Raw genomic sequence first — 19,024 nt, 5'->3', positions numbered from 1 at the left:
CAGAGCATTATGTAAAATGATGATTATGACTAAACTAGGCTTAATACCACAACATACAATCACAGCAGTGATATCAGAGAAATGTTTGTAATGCTTGGGTGGTCAGCCCTAATCATATTAGAAAAGCAACATCTTGAACTATAGCCACTCCTCAATCTCAAAGTCTATTAGAGCGGAAAAGCCCGTTATTAATATCCAAATATGACAGTCCCCGTGTTGTAACATTATCTAATCCTCTCTCTGCTATCTGATTCATATGTAAGTGGGTCAGTGGTGCAGGGGCATGGCTATGAATGGGCTCTGTTAGCCGGAGATCCACAGGCTCAAAGCAATTACACATTAACACAGGGGCTTCGTCCCAAATTTCCCTTTTAACGTCTGGCGCTTAACCCTTCAGCTCTTTCCTAACCAGCTCAGACCACCCATTAAACACACTCTTTAACATTTAATAATTTGATTTAGAAACATTGCATTTCTATAGTATTTACACATTAAGCAGTACTATATATATGTATATTTTTTTATACCATGGATGGTTGAAAATAGGATGAGGATGTCTTTTTTTCAAGGTTCAATGCTCAGTTTTACTGTCAATACAGGATTGCACAATAAAAAGAAGTTGTATCCCCTGCTATGCTACACACAAAGAAAATGAATCAACAAATGTTAAAATATTTTAAATTAGATTAGAATTAAACAAAGTTGTCAATACAATAGAACAAAGCATATAAAAATGAGAAAAGAAAGATTATATTTACAAGGAATATACACGTACATATACATGAGAATAATATATATACCCATAAACACAAGTTTTTATAGCATCAGTAACTTGGCATAGTTCATCATCATTGCAGAAGAAGCCACTCAACACTAATCAGAGCAACACTCATCCTAATTAAACCTACTGCTGTGTGACACTTAGATTTCAAGAAAAACTCTGAAGGCAATCATAAAAATGGAAAACAAACACTGAATGAAGCTGTCAAATAAGAGCAGCTACAAACAGTTTGCTGCCACAACAATGTCACCCAGAAATTAACAGACATTTATACCCCATACTGGTGTCTTAAGTCTTTTTGTCCTCCAGTGATTCCAAACAGTCCCTGAATGAACCAGTAACATATGTCAATAAATCCATTAATTTAACTTCAGTTTGTCTTAACTTCAGTATCACTATTTTCTTCAGTTGGCATTTTAAAAAGTGTTTACTGCTGACTGTTTGCACTTCAGAACTTGCGGTATGTGCTGCTCTGTCTGCATTTGTTCATGTTTAGGCCCCCGTAGTCTGAGCCGGTGAAAGCTGCTGTTTGTGAAAGACAAAACTGCTAATTTGCACGGCCACCTTTCATACCTACAGATGAAGAGTATCTGATACTAAAAGGACACATTTTGGGTTGCGTATAATTCAAACAGAAAGTGTCCGAATACCAATTATTTATTCAGACAATTTGACATTTGTTTAAAGTGTCTAAATATACATATTCTAGCACATATAGACAGTGATGGAAAGTAATTATATAAAATATTGTGGTGCTTAACTTGAGTTTTTACCATTTTATAAAACTTTATATTTTTGCTTCAGTACATTTCAGATGCAAATATTGCACTTTTTTTTTACTCCACTACATTTATCTCACAGCTGCAGTCTTGAGAAATTAAGATTATATATCTAAAAATGTATATGTTAAGATTATAAAATGCAATAAAATGTTAAAGATTAAACCAGAGGTTCCCGACAGTGACTCCTTACAAAGACACACTGTCTACTTGGGACCCCGTAACACATCTCCACGTTCCAGATGACTGAAGCAATTCGACCTAAAAGAGATTTTCTTCTCTTAACTTCTCATATTACATCATTAAGGTCTGAAAAGGAAAATGTATCCAATATTTCAGAAAATGCAACAATTTAAGTTAAAAAAAAGAATGTGACTCTTCGGTGGCCAACACTGTAGGCTTGGAGCCACTGGACTAAACTGCAGAACTGTATACAAAGTAGTTGAAGCTGGTCACACTTCAGCTGACTACAACAGTCATAAAATGCAACAAAATATGTAATGTATTGCAGTCACACACATTTTCTGCAGAACGAATACTTGTGATGCTTAAAAGTAAGTAAAGCAAGTTTTTGTAATACTTTTACTTCAGTAAAGGAGCTCATTTCGTATTCCTCCAGTGCATACAGGTGACATCTGAGGTCTTCAAATGCAAACTACCATAATACATTTCCTTCTTTCAGACATTTTTTTGTGTGTATTATCCTCGCTTAACCTTGAACAGTTTGACTCGAGCTCCTCAATATTACCTTTAATTTTATTTCCTGGGGCACTGCTTTGTACTATGCACATTTGTCTGTCCCACAGTGACCCCTTAATACACCCCAAACCTCACTGCATCCTATTTGAACTCCTGATTCTGCTCCTCTAAAACATTTGACTGGGTGTTATTGCACTATTTTAACACCTGTTGTCATAATTGGAGGGAGCTACTGTATCTGCACATCCCTACCTGATGTTTCTCCCCCTCTCCCCTCATCATCAACTCACTTTGATGCTCCACTTACCATCACTGCCACTGTAAGTAGTTCTGTGCTTTGATGCAAAATTAACTTTTCCCTCCGGCTTATACTTTACTCACCCAGGATGCTGCCTCAGTACAATCCATATATTCTGATCATCCCAAATCCATCCTGTAAACACTACATTAAATATTGATCACGTTATCATGCACAACAACTTATTTTTATGTATTTTCTTTTGCTGCGCTGGGCTTAATGCGCACTGTGCAAAAAATGTTCTCTTAATGAGACTTCTGAAGTGCTGTGAGTCGTCATCTTCACCAACACCAATTTGATCAAAGCTTGACGATTACACATTATTGAAATTACTGGTGCATGGGAGGGCTTAAAAGAACAATTTCATTTTAATGATCACTGAGGAACGCTTGCATTGAGTGGAATACATTCAGTGGAAGAATTAGCATACGTATATTTATTTCCTGGCTTATCTAAATGTACTGCAGGGGGGAAAAATGTGTTAGAAGCACATACATTGGTTGTCCTAAAATGCCCATAGCCAGGAAGATTCTATAAGCAGTCCTTGTTGGAGGCTTCAGCAGGGGACAATCCACGGTTGACTGCATGTCTGATCACAAGACGCAAGCCTGGGATCTTTTTTCCTGTCAAGTATCTGTGGAGCGAGACTTGTTTGATACTATTAAAACATACATGACAGAGCAATTAATGGCTTCCTTACCTGTTAAAACACCAATCATTCTTGTAGCATTAAAATTCAACTCCCAACACACATTCTCTCAGACACACACACACACACACACACACACACACAAAGAGCACAGAGGTTATAAGCATGAAGACAGGTCTATCTATTTGACTGGATGTGGCCAAACACATTCTAAAATCCTCCATCAAAGGGAATCATTTACAGCTCATATGTTGTGTAAAAAACAAAACAAAAAAACCCAAAACCCATGAATTTTGTCTTTCCGTGTGCACGTAAAGAGGGGGCCTCTTACACTTACACTATGGTGTCATTTAACATTTATTTTTTTATTTTAAATAATACAATAAATATACTACAAACGAACATTGGCTTTGGTAGAGTTACAAGTTCATCATTTTCTCTCCACTTCACAATTGCGGACATGACCTTTTTTTTCTTTTTTTATTCATCTGTAGCATTGAAAAAATGGATGTATCCCGATGAATAAAACGTGGACTGGAGATCATGTCACTCTACAAAACAACAAGAGAAAAAAACTTTACAATTTCATGCATACAGATAGGTTTTAATGCTTCAAAAGACATACAAGAGTGGATGGCCACAGTAAACTTGAATTTATTGACATAAAAACCAATATATCTTCTATCCTCTTATCCTTACACAGGTTTTGACAAGACTGTAAAAACAAACAAACAGACAGACAAACGGAAAATCTACAAAAAAAATAATAATAATAAAACAAAAAAAACAAAACAAAACAATGGCAGCATCACTGCTGGTTCTGGAAATTTACAAAAATTTGCTTGTCCTTTTTTTTTTTTTTTAAATTGAGAGCAAAGTATTCAATTTGGGTGTACTGCATCACAATGAAAAGTAAAGCCAAAGATCTACAAGCATATTGAGCTATCTTAACAGAAATGGTTCAAGTCACATATTTGAAGAAAGAAAAACAAAAATACGGAAACAAGACGAACCTACGTATGAAGTATGGAGGGCTTGTAAAATTCTGTGGTAGATACTAGTGGTCATAAGCATAGAGAGTGCATAGTTTGAACAAAGAGCATAATTACAAATAAGGGCAAAAACGTAGACTGACAAGCAATTTTTTTGATGCTGCATGAGCAAACTCTTTCATCTGTCTACCACGGTGACCTTTCTCTGCTCTGATTAAATCAAGAACAAAATACTTTTCAAGTTGTTTCCCATGCAAAAAAATAGATTTTAAGCCACCGTGGCACTTAAAGCTAAATATATACGTGAACACCTTTGGTGAGAGGGGTTAGGATTTCATACACCAAACAATTTTTTTGCCCATTTTGGACCGTATCCCTTTGGATGTTTTGGCCCAATCACAACATGTCCGCTCCTCGACTTCCATCAGTTTGATGTGATGATCCAACAGCAAGAGCCCAAAATGCAGCATCTTAGAGCAATGATATGCAAAGCCAACAGCACCACCTTAACTTGCCTCTTGTTATTCCAACTTTTGGTAAAAGTGTGGGACACATTTCTTATCTGCGTGGTCCGCTGAAGCAGAAGATAACATACGCCGACATGCTGCATTGATCGGTAAATGGATATGTAGAGAAATGGCATGCAAACACCACTGCTGCACATAAAAAACAACCAAAAACCAAAAAAAAAACAACCAAAAAATGGATGCAGCAAAGATCCACCTGCGACGGACGTGGTGGCAAAGAGAGTCAAGGGGCAGATGTTGATGGAATATTCTCACCACAAATTTCCTTTCATTCAAATAACACAAACTAGAAAAATACATAGCACCACAGACGAGAGAAAATAGCACCTAGGTTTTGATTTCTTTGTGTTTTCATTAAAATGTGACATCATCTCCCACTGCATAATCGGACAGATGAGTATTTGAGCAAAACAAAATAGAAGCTGTTAAAAAGGAGATCTGTTCAGAGGGCACAAGAGGAGGAATGTAATTCTTTCTTTTTTGTTCGTTATGCAAATCAACTGTCACATAATATCACAGAGCTTGTTTTCGTCTTTTATTTCCATACTGTTCTTAAATTACAACAAGGTGTGCTCCACAACTGCAACAAGACAGGACTTCCCGATTTTTGTTTGTTTTTCAATTTACAAGTCGAATTTCCTCACGTCCAAAATATTTCTACAATTTAGATGTTATCCCTGTATCCATCGTCTCCTACCTCACAATTAGTAAAGTCACATGCATGTTTTGAAGCCAGAAGCAATAAACTTTACCAGGAAAAATATACAGAATGTACTTACAAACATAAAAATTATTTATATATATTTATATATAAGAACCATTCCAAGAGAATGGCGAGACAATTATGCACAAACAAAGCTCCCATAGTGAATGAGCAAACAAACCAAACAAAAGACAAGTGGAAAAAGCCTGGGAGATGAGGGAAACCATGAGATCAGAACTAAAGAAAGAAAAGAGCCAAATCAGATGGAGTCCATGGCAAACGCTGCGACCGTCTGGATCGGCTGCAGCTCTCAGGGTCGCCTTCATTGTTTGGGACAAAAACATCTATATCAAGTGTGATGACGTGGGGCAGGAGTTGTGTATGTGTGTGTGCGCGAGTGTGTTATGTAGAAGGCAGGAACTGACATCCAGTTTCAAAACTTGCATGTGATGGAGAAGGCACACTGAGGTTTCAAGGTTGCTCTTATTTCATTTTCCTCTATTCCTATAGAATTTCACTGTATTCTCAACTTGATTTCATTTTGCTCATACTTGTTGCTTTATGGAAAAAAAGTTACTTTTTTACAAATAGAATTGTCCTATTCTTTTTCAATTGTTTCTTTTTCTGAGAAAACAAAAAAATATGCTTTTCTCTCCATTTGCTCAGTAAACAGTCTTAGCCGATGAAACAGACAGGGCCCACTTCGAATCCGAACTTCTGCGTGGAGCCACCAAAGTCGTTGAACATGATGTCCACAAATGGCACCTGTTCCACCTTTGGCGTGTTGATCTCAAGTACTGTCTTTTCATAGCCCTTTTTCAACTGTTGAAGAAAAGAAGCACAGTAGGAGGGAGAATTATTGTGTGAAAAATAAGCATTCTTTACAAGTAAAACATCACACACATTTGCATGGCTTTTACTGACTGATCCCCCACAAACACAAAACACAAACATAATTTCCTGACAATGTTAATTAAAGGAACCCCGCCAACCACCCGCAGACACTCACACAAACACACTCACACATCACGCTCTTTTTTACTTACCGCACATCCATCTGCGATGGCGCGAATGTAAGGGTTGTTATCGTAAGACATCTCCTCATCGTTGGAGCCCAGGAAGCGGATGGCCTTGTCGTGGTTGTCCTGGTCCAGGTCGTGCCAGGCCACCGACTGGTAGCAGTTGTATGTCATGTTCTGTCTGGCTGCAGCGCTCAGCAAGCGCAAGAAAGTCATCTGGACCACGCCGATGGGGTTGCCCTCTGCATCCACATAGGAGAGCTAATAAAAAGAAACACAGATGGAGTTGAACATCAATAGCTTCACACCAGGAGAAGGGACCAGTGTAACAGAATAAGTGGACTGAGAGGAAAAGCAGTCTGAAGATCCTTAAAAAAGATTTACCGAACACACTGTCATGTTTATACTGTGCAGTGTTTTTGTCTCTTGGGAGTCTTTTTGATTTAATTTATGGCTGGTAATTTGTATTCCTGTTTTACTGCTGTGTTGGGATTTCTCGGGCATGTGGCTTATTGACAACAGTATTAGAAGATGGAGGTCATCCAGGGATTCAGAGTTAAGATGCACCATCACTCAGACATGCTTGCTGCGATGCTAGCAGCTACAGTATGTGGTTACACCAACAAAAAAAAACAAAAAAACTGTTGCTAACATTTAGGTGATATATTACAGCATTTTGCCATGATCATTAATGGATAAGGCTAGTGCTCTTTTTTTAGATTTTTCTAACTAAAAAAATCCCATGAATACTTTCTAACATCAATATCCTGTCTGTTTCTCTCAACTCCAAACCCACTCATTCCTACTAAAAATAAAAAATGTTAAAAAAATTGTAAAACAACATTTTCCTTTAAACAGCTGGGAACACTGTAGTTTTTAGCAAATATTAATCAACAAAGAGTGAAAAGTAGATAAATTGGGACTATTTTCAGTTGTGGATTAATACACATTTTGCGCACATTTTATATTTGAAATAGACAAAAAAACCAACCAAATACAGTATCCATGTTCATCGTAATGACAACAGTGGATCGCTCTATTAAACTTTGGCTACAAACATTATACCTAATAGTCGTAGTATGATGTATTCATTGGTGGTTTTGGCCCTTAAGTGATGTGCAAATATGTATGAATGTCTACAGGGAAAAGATGAACACAGTCCACATTTCTTAAGCACTGGATCAATTCATGACACTTTATAAAAGGGTGAAGAGAAAGGGTGCAAAATATTTCCTGGGCTTAATGCCTGGATGCAGCCCTGATGTGAAAGGCTTAATGTGGGAAAATCTGTCTTCAAAGTAGAAAAAAAAGCATAACTAAACACCTAATTTAAATCTTAATTATGTAATTATGTAAAATATATATCCAATATGAGCAAATTATGGTAAAATCAGAAAAATGTAATTCATTTAATAGGGAATGTGTTGCAGTAATGATATGTTAATTGCCTGATAATTTTCCTATCATTAACTTGAGAACTAAGAATTTTGCTTTTCAAGCTCATGTTACAGAAACTAGAGCTATATACCATTGAGATAATTAGTGTGCTTTAATTATGACTGATAAGATACCAGGTTTGGAACCAGTCACGGTTTAGTTAAATGTCCGTAAGTGACTATCTGCATACCAACCATCAGGAATCCATTAGATCCACATGGTCGCTTCGTCTTTCAGACAAACAGGACTTACTGAATGTAGCGCGCATGCAGCGTTCATGCTTTGCAGCAGGAGCAGCAAACCACCTGGACGTTTTCTTTCTTGACTTGTTCTTGCACATAAGCACACTTTCACACGCACACATCAGCACGCATGCAAACCCAGAGTACGGACACTCAAAGTTGACTTTAACAGAAAGAGCTTATCATTTTCTCCAGCAATTTTTGCAACAGTTTAGTGCCAATGACTGATTTAATAAGCCAATTAATCACACGATATAAACAATGAAGACTCTGTTCTGCAATTTATGTCTATGAGTGTTGGCACTGTGGCTCAAAGACAATAAAATGCCACCATTGTGATGTTTTCATCCACAAGAGTGGCTGGGAAGTCCCATGCTTTTCTCATTTACCCCCCTTGCCCCGAGCAGTGTGTGTATCCAGCCCGACATCACCAGAGAAACATTACCTCTTTATCATCACAGCCGCAAGTCAGCAGTGACTGAGTACCCAGAAGCCCCTGGGTAGTGACTGAGTGCCTGACCTGTTTGACTCAGAGCTACTGTGCCGGATCTAAATAGTGTTTAAAGGAGACACTGGGAATGTGAGTGCAGCTGAACGGCTGCAGCAGAGAGGAAATTACACATATTTTTCCCTCCCTTGTGGAGGATACATGACCCGCTGAGGCAGGAACTTGTTGAGATCTATAACTAAAAAAAAAACTAATGTGTAAGAAGTGTAAAGTGATTTATTCACTCTCAGGGGTTTTTGTCCACACTATTAAATCAACTATCTATGGATATACAGCCGCCTCCTGAGTCAGGATAGAGTCAAGGCACACAGTCACTCTTAGGTGATGCTTTCTTAATGTAGCAGAGGTAAGGCACAGTGGATATACAGTCAAGGATTTCTACAGTGGAGCAGCAGTGCATTGTTTTCTTCATTAGATGTCAAATATGCTGCTTCATCACAGTTAAATCTTGTCTGTATGCTCCACAAACCTCTTCTCCATTTCCTTATAAGAGCATCCCCTATGCGGTTTGACTGAAGGTGAGAGCATCTTGTGCTGAATCATGCAACACAAAAACATAACAACCAACAAGCAAAGTGCCAAAGTCCAATACATACTTTACAGTGCAGTACCAGAACCATGCAGAGCCTCAAGCGCACAGAGTCCCGGCCTCAGCCGTGACTCTGGCACAGCAGGCAGGGCCACTTACCAGAGAACCTCTCTTGTAGTGACTATACCATGTGCCTGGCGAGTCTTTGGGCCATTTTGCCATTTTGCTCTGTAAAATATAAGAGGCATTCAGGGAAGGGAAAGGGACTTGGGAAGTTGGGAGTCTGGCTTACCAGTTTACCACGTTTGAATTCACTGAACCAGGAGCCGGGATTCTCCTTTACCCAGGATGTGAGCCTAGCCTGGGGGCATGGATCGACAGAGAGGCAGAGCAGGAGGAGGAGGAGGAAAAAAACAGCAGTGTTAAAGAAAAAGAAACAGATCTGACAGAAACACATCCCCTCTCAGCTTTTTTTCTGCTCCCCTCTTTCTCCTTCTGGTTGTCCTCTGAGGAGTCTTCCACACCTGAAACAGCACTGCGTGAGATCAGCTAGACCAATTGGACCAGGGTTGAAGATTATTGTAAGCCATTAGGCCATTTTGTATAGTACAAACTATAGCTGGCGAGTAATTGCTGCTGAAATATTCATGAGTACACAGCGATTAATTAAGAAATGATTGCCTGCAATGAGCTCTTATACCTCGGCCTCTATCCCTGATGTTCAGTGTTGGTGTAGCCATGGTGTACTAACTTTGTTATGTCATTAAAAGCTGTGAATTGGCCAACAGGGCACAGCTCTAATGGGCTCAGCCATGACAATGATGAATGTCCCTATAATTAGATAGCAGGGTTTGATATGGAACTGTCATCAGTAGCTTAATGCGTTAATGAATGATGGGCCGGAGATCACTTATCGCTGGGAGATGGCATACATTAGACCCATGCTGCCTTGAAGGTGACCTCCAGTTGTTTTCAGCGGAGAGGACTGAGCAGAAGAGGAAATATATCCTTGCTGTGACTTTCTCTTTTTTTCTAGAAGCCATGACAGCATGTCGGGGTTAGTGACTGTGAATCTGTTCGATATGTGGACAGTATCACTACCGCACGTGCTCTGTGCCAATCTAAACGCGTGTGGGAGTATTTCCAGTCTCTGTACAAAGACTGACAGCACAGGCTTTTCTTCTCACCCCTGACACAAATGAGAGCGGCCCATCACCAGCACACTATAAAAAGTCTGCTTCATTATTCTGGGCTTAAGCAAACTCCTGCTCCTCTGAGGCTTGGTGAGTGGGATCATTAAAGTGGCTGTAGCCCTGTGCTATTACACAACCCTCCACTTGTCAAAGGCGGTGTTCCCAATGTTTCACCACTCTGCTACTCTCCTCACCACTACACACTCATGCATAATGAAGCGAAAATCTCCTCAATGTGCCTGTCACCTGCCAAAAGCCTTTAAATGTGATAAAGTCCTTAATGGCTTTCTATCTTGAAAATGGCGCTGAAACATTAAGAGTGTGTACGAGCTGGTGTAAATTTGTGGGTTGGAATTGAAGCAGTCAGCTCCCTGCTTTTACTGACTGTGAAAACTAAACCATGAGATTTAGCCTGTTTGTAGAATACGTTTTCCTCGGCCCTCGTGGGAAATGCAGGCAGCGCTGGTGAGTCATCTACCACGTCTTCTTACAACAGCACAACAACACACCAGGTAATCTCAGGGAGGCTAATTATATGGATACATGAGTAAGAGCAATAGAGTTACTGTTACAAACAACAATGTCTTGAGATATTCTGGTTATTTTTACAGTATACATGACACTTAATCACAGACATGAGGAAAAAGAATTGTTCACTTCATCGTAGTATTCAGCTTTTTATTTAACTGTCAATCAAATCATGACCTGGAGGCTATAAAACAGAAATAATAAACATTTTTACCCCTATTCAGACGTCCTTGTATTATTTTGCTCACCATATCCTCGACCTGACTGTCCTTGTGTTTGCGTGTGTGTGTGTGTGTGCATACAATCAGCCAGACTTACCCCTTCAGACTTCTTATCTGGGAAGATGCAGCTCTCTCCACCTGCTGTGAAGTTGCAGTAAACCTTGAAGGAGTCCCGAGAGCAGCCCTGGTTTGGATCGACCCAGTATTCACCTGGAGATGTGAAAAGAGTGGAAAAAAAACAGAGGGTGAGACGGTGCAATTATAGATTCACATTTATGATTTGAAAACCTGTGCTGCACTCATTCACATCAAAACAATGGCCTGTGTCTTGCATGTGTCTGTCTGCACTCTAAATGTATTATGCCTCTGTTGTATCCGGGGACTGTGTACAAGGAGAAAGACCCCAAACTCCCTTTAAATATCAAGCTGTTTAATATTACCTTGCTTAAGGCAAACATTGCATTCATTCTGAAGCACTGTCAGTAACCATTCTTAATCACTGCCTATCTTCAAATATTGATCCTGCTGTTTGATAATATCCATATTATATTATCCATTCTCCATATGTCAAATTGCCATAGTATGAGGCTATGGTGGATTAGCTGCTAAAACATTCAAAATGCAGCATGTGATGATACACTTATGAGCATTTTCCAACTCTGTAAACTGTAAATGTGACTAAATTATAGAGATAATAGACACACATTATCAATAAAAAAGTCAATAATATACCATTACAAACATCAGCTCTATAATGCATCCATCTAACACTCGCTCCAATCTCTCTGACCTTTTAACACTGTGTGTTCATGCTCAAATCCCCTCATTTACCCGACTTTGGCTTTTCAGTAACGCCCATAAATTTTGTGGCGAATGCTATTTGCAGTGTACGTGTGCTAGCAGCTTTACAACAGACACATTTGCATAGCAGGCAGACAGAGCCCATTAAAAATATGAATGGTGGCATTGTATTTTCTCCAACATCTCTAGCAAGCTGCCATTTCAGTGTAGAAATTAAAAAATGGTGGCGAGGAAGGATTAGAGAACAGAACTCATGCCTAATTTTAGACAGAATGTGATACAAACCATCAGGGAAATCAGGGTGGCACAGCTGCAGGTCCTTGCAGGTACGAGCGGGGTTGGCCTGTGTGCCCAGCGGGTGTTTCATCTGCTCGATCTCCAGCTTGAGGGAGTTGAGTGAGCCAAAGATTTCCTCCATGCCATCATCGTAGTCTTTGTAGTTGGCATCCACGGCTGCATCGTCCATCATCTGGCTAGCGTCGATGTTCCTACGCGTTCTGCCCTTCATGGAAGCCTGGATGGGTAGTGGGTGGATGACATCGCCAGGAGGACCCTGAATATGGAGACATGAGAGGAGACAAATGCCAGTCAGAAATAAGGATGGACAATATGTAAAACCAAATAGATAATGCCTCACACTAAAGAAAAGATACAAAACTACAATACAATAAAAAAAAACGGTGGCATTGACTTACAGGAGGGCCAGGAGGTCCAGTTGTACCGGTCTCTCCCTTTGGTCCAGTTTGACCCTGAAAAGGACAGATGAAAATAATGCTTGATCTTAAATAAATAACACATGATTTTATACTCATGCTCATTATTTATTACTATTTCCTATTATTTGTATTGTTTTGAGGGAATGCAGCTTTCAGCAAAACACTTACCGATGACCCTTTAGCTCCTTTGGGACCAGCAGGACCCTGAAGATGCAAAAATGATTAAGTAATCAATATTAGCTCAAACATTACTTTACATGCTATTTGTTTACACACATACTGTTGTATAACATGTAATAAGCATAGTCTTACAGGTAATCCGGGAGGACCAATGGGACCAAGTGGACCAGAAGGACCAGCGATACCCTGAAGGAGGAGAGAGAATCTGAGAATCCATAACTGTTGCTTATGGAAACTGCTGTTTTCTGATGCAACAGTATTGATTAGCGTGCAGCATATTAACACTGCTGACTACATTTCGACCACAGATGCAGAAGATTATCAATAACTTTCAGTGGGCTGATTATTTGCATGAATGGCAGTATTTGTCTACAACACTTACAGTCTGCTTAGGTATGTAGAATAAAACAAATACAACATTTGAGCATTTTTAGGCATTTTTCCGATGAAAATACTGTAGTTTTGTTACTTACATTGTCTCCTTTGAGACCAGATGATCCTGAAGGACCAGGAAGACCTCTGTCACCCTTTTCTCCCTGTTCACCTGGTGGTCCAATAAGACCAATAAGACCCGGATGGCCCTGCAGGCAGAGAACACCACACATACACACATCAATACGACAGTCGATAATACACCATCACAAACATTAGCCCTGTACTGTATCTATCTGACACTCCCTCTAATCATTAGAGTAATGATTTGATGGCTGGAAACAAACAACAGATCTAATCAATTTGTTGGTAAACAAGCCCATTAGTCTTTGTTACAGTATTTAGCTTATGCTCTGCATCAAAACAAGCACATCAGTTGAGCAGGTGTTGCAGTGACTCACCTTTTCTCCTTTGATACCAGAGTCTCCTTTCAAACCGGGTAAACCAGGAGGACCCTGAGAGAGGAATGTCACATTGGGGAGGATATAACATTAGATGAGGATTCAGATCACACATATTATGAGATACGTCAGTTTACAGGCCAGGAGTCACTTCTACTCACCATAGGTCCGGGAGGTCCATCTGGGCCTGGAGAACCGGGAAGACCTTGCTCTCCCTGTACAGAAATACCAATTACTCTGTGTTTTTAGCCCCAGCTCACAAGAAAACACTGTTTCTATATATAGCATGACTTATTTACATCCTGCACTTTATGAACACTTGCTCTACCTGCTGTTTTAACAATATTACACAATGCCACAATATCACTGTGATAAATTGATGTAAAGGTAAGAAACACTTTACTTACAACTGGGCCAGGGATTCCCCTGAGGCCTTCAGAACCAGGCTTGCCAGGTGATCCTTGAGGACCAACAGGACCTGTCTTTCCTTGGGGACCTTCCAAGCCAGACTCTCCCTTTCACACAGAAACAGAATACACACAAACCATTTGATTCTTGCTTGTTTGCCAGGTTACATGACATTGTTGATGCATTCAGTGAAGAAAAAAAGGGGAAAAATGTGTATTGTCTGTTGATGAGTTACCTTGGCTCCCTTCTCTCCTTGTCTACCTTCAGGTCCTGCTACTCCATGGGGTCCCTATACGAAAAAATAGAATTAATATAGTGGAGTTCAAAAACAGAACATTTGAGCATTTTGACATTTTGCTCAGACAGATAGAAGAGAGCGCAGAATGGTACTTACTCTCTTTCCTGGTGGTCCAGAGGGACCGGATTCTCCAGTGGGACCAGGGGAACCCTATTTTAAAAGTTCATTAAGTGAAAATGAAACTATTTGCAATTTAAATTTCAGTGTCCATAAGTGAATGATGAATAACAAACAGAGCTTTGAAAAAGTAACACAATTGGTACACGACACTCACAGCCTGACCAGCTTCTCCATCGTCTCCTTTGTCACCAGCTGGACCATCTAAACCCTGCATAAGAATGGAAAAAAGGAACTTAGTGGTGTTGCACTGCATCAAAAACAAACAAAAGGAGTTTGCACAAAGTTTAGCTGATGACTTTTGTAATACGTACAGCTGGACCGGGCTCTCCAGGTGGACCAGGATCACCAGGGAAACCACTTGGACCCTGAAAATCAATAAATATTGACAAGACATTTAGTTTCAGGCCGCTAAGATTATAGCAATATGTAACAAGGACTGAGATGAAATGATAAAAATGAATGAAAATGCCCAATGTGGAGAGGCACTTACAGGGCTTCCTTTGGGACCATCATCTCCAGGGGGACCCTTGGGGCCAGGAGGTCCAGCTGCACCAGCGGGGCCACCCTCTCCCTTCTCTCCTCGCTCTCCTCTTGGACCCTGGAATTACACACACGTTTGTTAGCAAGATAGAATACAAGAAAAGAAATGTAGGATGGCAAAGTGAACAAAAGAAAAAAACAAACCTTATTATACTTTATGATTGTGGGTAGACTCGTTTGTAGTCAGACTATCTCCCAACAGTTATTCTTTTTTTATGGTAGTGAAATTATTGCAGATCAAATTACTCTACTATGTCCTTATATTCTTTATTGATTCTTATTTTTGTAAAAATGGAAGACAGAACATCAGATAACTTACTGGTGGGCCAAGTTCTCCCTGAAGACCTGGCTCTCCTGTTTCACCAGCATCTCCCTGATAACACAGAAAGAAAGAGAGAGAGCGAAAGAGGGAGGTAGGGAAGGCGAGGTAATAGAGGGTGAGAGAGAGAGAGAGACACACAGACATTATCAGACAGGTGATCTGTTGATTCAACATGGTTCCAAAAATCCCATCATTTACAGCAGCCCTCACTGTCTTGGTGCCCTTGTCACCCAAGTGGGGATAGAAAGAAATGACACCAGAGATTTCAATCCATCAAGTGCAGGCAGATTGGGTGGCTGGAGCAAGGAGGGCGCTGACCTAACTGTTCTCCCTGGACCCTGTCCATATATCTTTTCCCTTTCCTCCTGCCTTATTGGATAGTTGCCCTGTTGACTCACCTATACACTGGGCACTATCGTTACTCACTGTCACATAAGCCTACCATCCTCCCCGCTGGGATTTTACTGCAGATGCAGTTTTCCACCCCTGTTTCAGGAGAAAGTATGAGCCCATGTCATGTTTGGAAAACAGGGAGGAGGCAACGAAATAGCAAATTGATAGCAAAGCTTTGCAGAGCAACTGACAAGCTGTGCAGTGATGTGTTATGATAAGCATATCCAGATTCTCCCTAGCATGAAAAAAAAGCTTTGTACTGTGAATGTAAACTGATACTCTAAATAAGAATCTGGCTGTCCTCCAAAACCTCTTTTTTTGCGGAAGAAAGAAAGAAATCCACTCTAAGCATTTGGTACGCTTGTTTAAAAGCATGACTGATCCTCTTGTATCAGGAGCATACACTCATCTTTACGCAATGTTGCATCTGCACAGGCTCCTTTCATTATGATAACCTGCTCATGTCCACCACAGGGCAACTGCTAAAATCTGCTGAGAACAGAGAAACTGAGAGCATAAAAGACGGCTGCTCATCACTGTTAAACGCAGGATGTGTTTACAGAGCAAACCTAAGCTCAGTTGCTTTCCAGCTCCCTGTGCTAGCCAGTAAAATGCCAGATCAGCTGAAGCACGATTAACCAAAAGAGCTCTGCGTTTTTTTTTCTTGAACAGGAGAAGGCCCGAGCTAGAGAGATTATAAGGAGCAAAGGTGATTCTATTGACTGAACTCGATAAAACAAATCACTCCATCAACATGGACAGAAAGTGATGAGAAAATGCACATCGCTGCAGTCCAGCAGCTGCTGCCAGAGGAAGCCTTTGATAATGAAACAGCAACAAATAAGAGTGGGAGCTGATTTTATGAGAGTCTTCTTTAATAATGCATTTATCATCTTAGAATTGCAAGTACAGTGCCTCTGAGTATTTATTCATACTCTCTCCTCCCTGCAACAGTTGGGGATGGCAGCCTGTCCATGAGATTTGCTGTGCATCTGTAACTCTGCAGTGGAAAAAAAATGATCATGTCCCATTTAAAAGGGTATCATATAAATAGGCGTGTGAAATATTAATGGCTACAAAATCCTTGTAAAGAGGTATCATTCACTGTGTTTGCCACACAGAGCACTCAAACAAACTGCTATCTACCTCTTCGCAAGTGTTATAAAAACCAGTCAACTGAATAAAAACTGCATCACACATATCTTATAGGCAGGTTACGATGAAGAATGTGGGTTGTAGTGGCTTGGGATATGGGACGGAACCTGTGTTTTGTTGTCTGCCTCCCTTTATCTTTACTTTTCAGATCTAGAAAGCCGCTGTACTCTATTATCTTGGAACTGAACAAAACCTCAAATGTAAGTGCAAACTGAGGTCACAAGTGTGTGCTGGTGCAGCTAACAAATGTTTGCAATTTTCATGCCCTGAGGCACCATCTGGACAGAAAAAAGGCTGCAGCAAGATGAAGACATTGTCATCTCATAGGATACATATCAGCAGGTTGAGTGTACCTCCAAGATGGTCAATCACAACAGTTCCTTTCATCTACTTTAAAAGTCATACATAGTTTCCTAATGGGCCAGAAGGAGACACCAAGCCGGATTCATCTAAAAGAAAATTTTTCCTCTCTGGGAGGTGCAGAGTTCCAAAACACAAATATTTACAAGGGTGTGATGTAACATTTTCAGCAGGAATAATGCTCCGGGAGAAAATAAAATCATAATTTCTCTGTGTAATTAAGTGGATAAAATTGTTGTACTAGGCAATGATATTCATGTAGTTAGGCTGCAGACTGACGGTTGATTAAAATGCGTATTTAGTTAATAATTGCATACAAGTTAGACACAATTACTATTAATGAAAAGAGACAAAAACATCATAACTGAAAGGACATAATATCACTTTGGAGAGGTCTGTGTTTATACTAAAATGTTCACTTAACTTAAAAACTGTTGCAATTTCATGTGAAAGGCAAAATGCGACCTGATCCTCTTAAACACAGTCTCAGCTGCACCACTCCACCCACCTCAGTACAGGCAGGTATGGTAGAGTTACCAAACAGTCACCAAAAATAAGTTATGAAATAGAAAAAGACGCTCACTTTTTCTCCAACAGCACCGGGGTTTCCAATACCACCAGGAGGTCCCTGAGGGCCATCGGCTCCTGGGGGTCCTGAAGGTCCTCTGGGACCAGGGGGGCCAGGTGGACCCTTTTGGAAAGAGAAGAGACAATTTTATGAGGACACATTAAATCTGCATATTGCTTATAATGTAATGCACTAAATTCTCATATTGAAATATAAGTTCTTACCATTTGACCAACGTCTCCAGTTTCACCTTTTTCACCAGGTGGTCCAGGCAAGCCCTGAGAAAATTGAACAGATTTAAATCATATTGTCTCAGTTTCTCTCAATGATAACATTTGACCACTGTCACAGATTCGATTATTAGTCCGCACCTGGAGCCCAACTGGGCCTGGAGGTCCGGGGAATCCTCGTGATCCTTCATCTCCCTTTTGGCCAAATAGACCCTGCTGACCTCTGGGACCAGGCTCACCATCTGCTCCCTGCACAATGCAAAAGATAAAGCGCTCACAACCAGTGGTACTATTGGCTCAACAGATACATGAGGTGTTAAATAATCTGACTGCACAACCCAAACTGGACACTTACAGCAGGACCAGGTGCTCCAACAGGTCCTTGAGGGCCGGTGGGACCAGGTGGACCCTGCAAAGGAGAAGAGGCACATCAAATAGACAGTACGTTTTTAATGCCGGCTTTAATAACACGAATAAAGAACGTAACATTGGATTGTAAATGAACAACAACTTACATGTTCTCCTTTGTCACCCTTGCTTCCTTTCTGGCCTGACTCTCCAATCTCTCCCTAAGGGATGAAACGATCACAATGTGAAATGAAAACTGTGAAAGACAAAACTCTCAACACAAAGTAGACAAAATTGAGAAGGTGATAAAAAAAAATACCCAAAACAGAGGAAGACATATCACAGCACAATAGAACCTACACTCAATTATATCCTACATGTGAAGACATTTTTAGCAGTTTGTATATGGACATTTCTGTTATGTTCATCCTTCTGTGTTATGGTCACAAATATAATTCCCATCTGAGACAGGATTATCATGACAGTTGAGTCACTAGCGCTACTAGCAGCCAAAACAGAAAAGACAATTAGTCCCATCTCAACCTGTTTGCAGCAGAATTCCCAGAATTGAAGAACTTTGCACCACTATCTCAAAACCTCCACATGCTGTGGGTGTTTTGAAAAACAGTGTTAATAACTGCCAAAGC

General features: G+C 40.2%; 1 protein-coding gene across 2 annotated transcripts in view; it reads right to left on the bottom strand.

Moving 5' to 3' along the window:
• Positions 1-3,556: 3,556 nt before the first annotated feature.
• Positions 3,557-19,024, bottom strand: part of col5a1 (procollagen, type V, alpha 1) — a 74,267-nt gene continuing 58,799 nt past the window's right edge. Inside the window, exons 44-66 of one of the 2 annotated variants that reach the window (XM_062434103.1) lie at positions 18,545-18,598; positions 18,385-18,438; positions 18,171-18,278; positions 18,024-18,077; positions 17,815-17,922; positions 15,321-15,374; positions 14,952-15,059; positions 14,773-14,826; positions 14,616-14,669; positions 14,438-14,491; positions 14,279-14,332; positions 14,043-14,150; positions 13,797-13,850; positions 13,636-13,689; positions 13,276-13,383; positions 12,935-12,988; positions 12,791-12,826; positions 12,602-12,655; positions 12,192-12,459; positions 11,203-11,315; positions 9,456-9,524; positions 6,475-6,708; positions 3,557-6,250 (exon numbers count right to left, since the gene is read on the bottom strand). In XM_062434103.1, the coding sequence (XP_062290087.1) occupies positions 6,104-6,250; positions 6,475-6,708; positions 9,456-9,524; positions 11,203-11,315; positions 12,192-12,459; positions 12,602-12,655; positions 12,791-12,826; positions 12,935-12,988; positions 13,276-13,383; positions 13,636-13,689; positions 13,797-13,850; positions 14,043-14,150; positions 14,279-14,332; positions 14,438-14,491; positions 14,616-14,669; positions 14,773-14,826; positions 14,952-15,059; positions 15,321-15,374; positions 17,815-17,922; positions 18,024-18,077; positions 18,171-18,278; positions 18,385-18,438; positions 18,545-18,598 (2,055 nt within the window). In that variant the 3' untranslated portion in view covers positions 3,557-6,103. Of the gene's footprint in view, positions 6,251-6,474; positions 6,709-9,322; positions 9,392-9,455; positions 9,525-11,202; positions 11,316-12,191; positions 12,460-12,601; positions 12,656-12,790; positions 12,827-12,934; positions 12,989-13,275; positions 13,384-13,635; positions 13,690-13,796; positions 13,851-14,042; positions 14,151-14,278; positions 14,333-14,437; positions 14,492-14,615; positions 14,670-14,772; positions 14,827-14,951; positions 15,060-15,320; positions 15,375-17,814; positions 17,923-18,023; positions 18,078-18,170; positions 18,279-18,384; positions 18,439-18,544; positions 18,599-19,024 lie in introns of both variants that reach the window. The other variant, XM_062434104.1, reaches the window with a different exon arrangement.

Source organism: Scomber scombrus, chromosome 15 (assembly GCF_963691925.1).
Source record: "Scomber scombrus chromosome 15, fScoSco1.1, whole genome shotgun sequence".
Lineage (NCBI taxonomy): Eukaryota > Metazoa > Chordata > Actinopteri > Scombriformes > Scombridae > Scomber > Scomber scombrus.
This window is presented reverse-complemented; position numbering and strand designations above follow the sequence as displayed.